We start from the raw sequence: 5,000 nt of genomic DNA on the forward strand, positions 1-5,000 counted from the left end.
TGACAGGCATATCATGTGAATTATTGTCTTGATGTTGCACACATAGCTGATATTCTGTAGCTTTTGCACACAACATGCACTGTAGTGCATACAGTAGAACTCATGGATGTTATCATATACACACTGTAAGATTAGAGGCCTGGGTTTCAAATAAGAGCAATTTTTACTATAATACTCAGAATACCATGCTCTGGAAGTACAGTATAATGTTAGTCTAACATAAAATATAACAAATTCTAAAATGTAATGGTATAACTTATTTCAAATTTAATTTGCTATTTTTCCTATTACAGTCCATCTTCAGCACATGTGGGCGTCTGAATAACGAGCAGCTCTTCTCTCAAAGGGTTCTGGGGAAGACGATCCCGCGCCCCAATGTCAAAGTTGACATGCGTGTTTATTTACAGTGACCACCGCTACCCTGCTGGGGGAGAACCGGGGTCTGGACGTGGTATTCCGTCTCATCTCGCCTCACACCACCAGGCACATACGCACCGTCAAGTGAGTATCATATCTCCTTATCATCTGTCACACTCTTCTACAGTATACCCACGGCCGCATAGCCCGGAGGCCGCGCATAACCCGCACGGATCGCCTCTCCCTGCGAGCGAACCCAGCCTGCGGCGTGCGCGGATCGACCGCCTCTCTCGGTCGCGGGAGATTTACAGCCGGGCCTTTGAACTTCATTTTCGGCGGGAGCGAGCTTAATTGTTCCTTGTTGCGATCGCGGACGGTTGATTCTGCGCCGCCCGTGTGGAAGCGCGGCGCTGACCCTTGTAAATTCCCGTCGTGGGAGAGGGACAGTCGGCTCCTCCAGTGCGCTGTGATGCAAGACTGACTGGCAGTGAAACGCATCCAGCAAGGAGACCCCCTGAGCTGCAAATGTGTCTTATTAGAACTTTTTATAGTATGTCGCCTTGAAACCAGTAGCCTATAGGCTATAGGCTAGTAGGTTTTATTTGCTGGCCCCATCACACCGGATAGCACTATTAATCCCCTCAGTCTGTCATCACTCTGTTAGGACAGGCTGAGTTCACTCCGAGGACCTGCACGCCCTCATAAAACTGGAGGCCGTCAGTCAGTGTCTTGCACACCGACTGAGCCTATAGTCCTGGACAAAGGATGAACCCAAATTAAGGTGTGCACTCTCAGATTAGGCGAGGTTTCATGGGTGTAATCCGGGAGAGCGGCTTTCCCCCGCCCTCCTAGCCTAGCGTCGCCTGAGCTGTCGGTGAGATCGTGAGCTCCTCAGACACTCCGACGTCTGGATTCAGCCAATCAGGTATCAGCATTTTCTCTCAGTTCCCGATTTGTATCTCCGACTTCGTGGGTCGTTCAGGTGAAACCTCCCAGTTGGAAGTTCAGGTGAAACCTCCCAGTTGGAAGTTCAGGTGAAACCTCCCAGTTGGAAGTTCAGGTGAAAACTCCCAGTTGGAAACGATACCGCACGAACGCGCCTCTACGCGCAGTTCCATAGCACAGACGTCTTCTCACAAGCCATGTTTCCATCCACTTGTCAATCGAATTGTGTGAGGATCGCTAAAAATATGAATGCGAATAAAGCCGGTGAACGTGCGTTTCCATCTAGAGCTTTAAATCGGATTAAGCATTTATCACAAAATACTTTTATCGAACAAGAGAAAATCCGATGAGATCGACAGTACAAACCTTTTGTCGATTTTCATGACTTTTAATCGAATTTTACTGTTTCCATAAGGCATTTTTAATTCGATATAACTTAATTAGTTGTGGATGGAAACATGGCTACTGATAGAGCACTGCCTCCACAGAAAACTCCAGATGATTAGAGCCAGAACTGCAGTTGTGATGTTGTTTACCGAGTTTCCCTCAGCCATCTTATAAAAAAACACGTGTTTGGCTCTTTTCGGAGAACCCTGAACTTTACTTTCCAAGGATTTGCATATCAGGTGAGTTTGGCGGGTGGTCCGGGGGGCGGTGCTGAGGAAGAGAGCCTTGGGGAGGGAGATTGCTGAGGCTGCAGTCATTCTCACTTACTTCCCTTCCAGCTCTTTTGAAGGGAAGTAGGTTAGTCATATTTAACGGGACTGATGCACCGTGGGGGGTCCAGACGTTGGTGTTCCTTCCTGTGTGGAGGGAGCCGGTTGTTACAGTACCTGCGGCAGTGGGGGGGGGGGGGGGGGGGGGGGGGGGGGGGCTGGTGATTAGGCGTCGCTGAAGCACTTTGATAGTATGAGTGGATATACAGGCTTGAAAACACATGCAGAAGACATTTGCACGCACACACACACACACTCACTCAACCCACTATATCCTTTCCACAAGCACGTACTGTACACACGCGCACATGTACGCACACACACACATAAACACACACACACTCACACACACTCACACACACTCAACCCCCTATATCCTTTCCACAAGCACGTACTGTACACACACGCACACACACACACACACACGCACACACACACACACACACACACACACACACACACACACACAGAGCAGGGCAGGGTGGTGGCAGATGAAGGACAGACTGCTGTTCCCACGGCCTGGCTGGCTGCCACTCATACATACTAGAGAGTGTTGTGGTGATGGTCTCACTGTGCCCCCCTCACCACCATCACTGTGCCCCCCTCACCACCATCACTGTGCCCCCCTCACCACCATCACTGTGCCCCCCTCACCACCATCACTGTGCCCCCCTCACCACCATCACTGTGCCCCCCTCACCACCATCACTGTGCCCCCCTCACCACCATCACTGTGCCCCCCTCACCACCATCACTGTGCCCCCCTCACCACCATCACTGTCTGCCCCCCTCACCACCATCACTGTGCCCCCCTCACCACCATCACTGTCTGCCCCTCTTACCACCATCACTGTCTGCCCCTCTCTCTTCCCCTCTCCTCCTTGCCTCCGTCATTGTGATCTTTACTGGTCCACACACACACGCACGCGTGCACGGCATGCACACACACACCGACATATGCACAAACGCACACAGGCGCGCACACACGCGCGCGCACACACACATACACAGTACCTGCATCTCCCTACAAGACTGAAACATTTCCTTCATATCTTATTAAAGGTTGTGGTTCAGGCAGTTCATAGATAGCGGGCTGACCTGCGTTCCACAGACAGAGAGGCTGCTGGGAACCTGGACGGGCTCCATATCAGCGCCGGCGTGCCATGAGAGAGTCCACAGCGCGTGTTGAAAAGCCGGGCGCGGCACACAGCTCACAGAGTCCCACGGCCCACGCTTCTACCCGCCTCAGTATGTGGAGAGACCAGCCGTTCGGCGCTGCTCTCGCCGGGGCCACGGTATCTCTGTGCAGAGTGGCCCCCCGGGGCCCCAGAGCCCTGTGGATGCGGAGGCCAGGATGATGCAGAGCTCTGCTACGAGCCCCAGGCTGTTCAAGGATGAACGATCCCTCCTCACAAGATCATTATCATGAGTCTCTCCATACCCCTCTAGTGGAGCTCATCATCTGCAGCCGTACGGGGTGTGTGTGTGTGTGTGTGTGTGTGTGTGTGTGTGTGTGTGTGTGTGTGGGTGAGCAACATTGATCCATCCATGCCTTGTGCTTTATCCCCAACAACAACAACAACAACTAAAAAGACTGTGACCTCTGCACAAACAGGCTGAAAGGAATCCTATTTTTTTACGATAATGGAGCTCTGAGATCTGACACACACACACACACACACACACACACACACACACACACACACACACACACAGGCATTCAGACACACACACACACACACACACAGGCATACAGACAAACACACACACACACACACACACACAGGCATACAGACACACACACACACACACACACACAGGCATACAGACAAACACACACACACACACACACACACACACACACACAAACACAGAGCTTTAAATTAAAACAAATCTTGACGATCAGCCAATGACAAATTTGGATGCATTGTTTTCCAAAGTTGTGTTTAGCCGTGTGTATGTTTCAATGTGTGTATGCCCAGCTGAGTATCACACTAATACACTTAATCATCTCAACTCAACGCTTCAAACTACAGTACAGTAGGATTTATGGGTGGGTTCTGAAAAACAAATTATTTATCTTAGTAGCTACACACACACACACATGCATGCACACACACACACACACACACACACACACACACGCATACACATACACACCCGTGTTGGCTAGTTTGTATACTTGCCTGATTCAGCACTTTTGTTACTTGTAATAAATGTTTTGTGAATGCAGGGACAGAGGTTTCTACATATTGTTCTGTAGAGCAGCAGCCTGCTGAGGCTCCTGGGAGATGGGATGTGCTGAGTGTTGGTTTGGAACGCTTCCCATGTTCAGAAATAGAGAAACCATGCAATCGCTTGTCTCTCTGTGTTGAATTCTGTCATTGTAGAGTAACTACTCTCCCCATCTCTCTCACCCCCCCCTCTCCCTCTCCCTCTCTCTCCCTCTCCTCTCTCTCTCCCTCTCCTCTCTCTCTCCCGCTCTCTTCTCTCTCTCTCTTCTCTCTCTCTCTCTCTCTCTTTTTGCAGGGCAGCGATCGATGCTTTGGCAGCGCTGCTGTGTTCAAGTAAGTATGTCCGCCTTCGCTCACGTTCTCTGGGTTTTCCCACAGTGCAACAGGGTAACATCCGTGCTCGCACGGCCGTGGAGGGATTCATCCCTGACTCGAGTGCCGGCATGAGCTTAAGCCCGGGGAGCTAACGCAAGCCAAGGTTCCTTATCACTCCATCGAGGTCGTTGAACCAGAAACATCCTAGTACCACATGTGTACTGGACCTAGATAGTAGCACAGACTCAGACACACTGCTGGTTACAGCTGCTTCCCCCTGGGGTTGATCTGTAGCGGCAGAGCGATAGCAGTCATGACTCTCTGATGAGGCCCAGACAGCAATCCCATCAGGGCCATATACAGGCCAGATCTGGCACTTGTGGCTTAGTTCCGGCCCATATATGGCCCAGATCCGCTTGCTATCTGTGTGGGG

General features: G+C 50.9%; 1 protein-coding gene across 3 annotated transcripts in view; it reads left to right on the plus strand.

Annotated features, from left to right (window-relative positions):
• The window catches only part of agbl1 (AGBL carboxypeptidase 1), a 224,354-nt gene that overhangs the window by 71,899 nt on the left and 147,455 nt on the right, over nt 1–5,000 (plus strand). For all 3 annotated transcript variants that reach the window (XM_084453042.1, XM_084453041.1, XM_084453043.1), the window contains 2 exons: nt 408–501; nt 4,548–4,585. In XM_084453042.1, coding sequence (XP_084309168.1) covers nt 408–501; nt 4,548–4,585 — 132 coding nt within the window. The remainder of the gene's footprint in view (nt 1–407; nt 502–4,547; nt 4,586–5,000) is intronic.

The sequence above is a fragment of the Borostomias antarcticus genome (assembly GCF_949987555.1).
Source record: "Borostomias antarcticus genome assembly, chromosome: 18".
Classification (NCBI taxonomy): Eukaryota; Metazoa; Chordata; class Actinopteri; order Stomiiformes; family Stomiidae; genus Borostomias; species Borostomias antarcticus.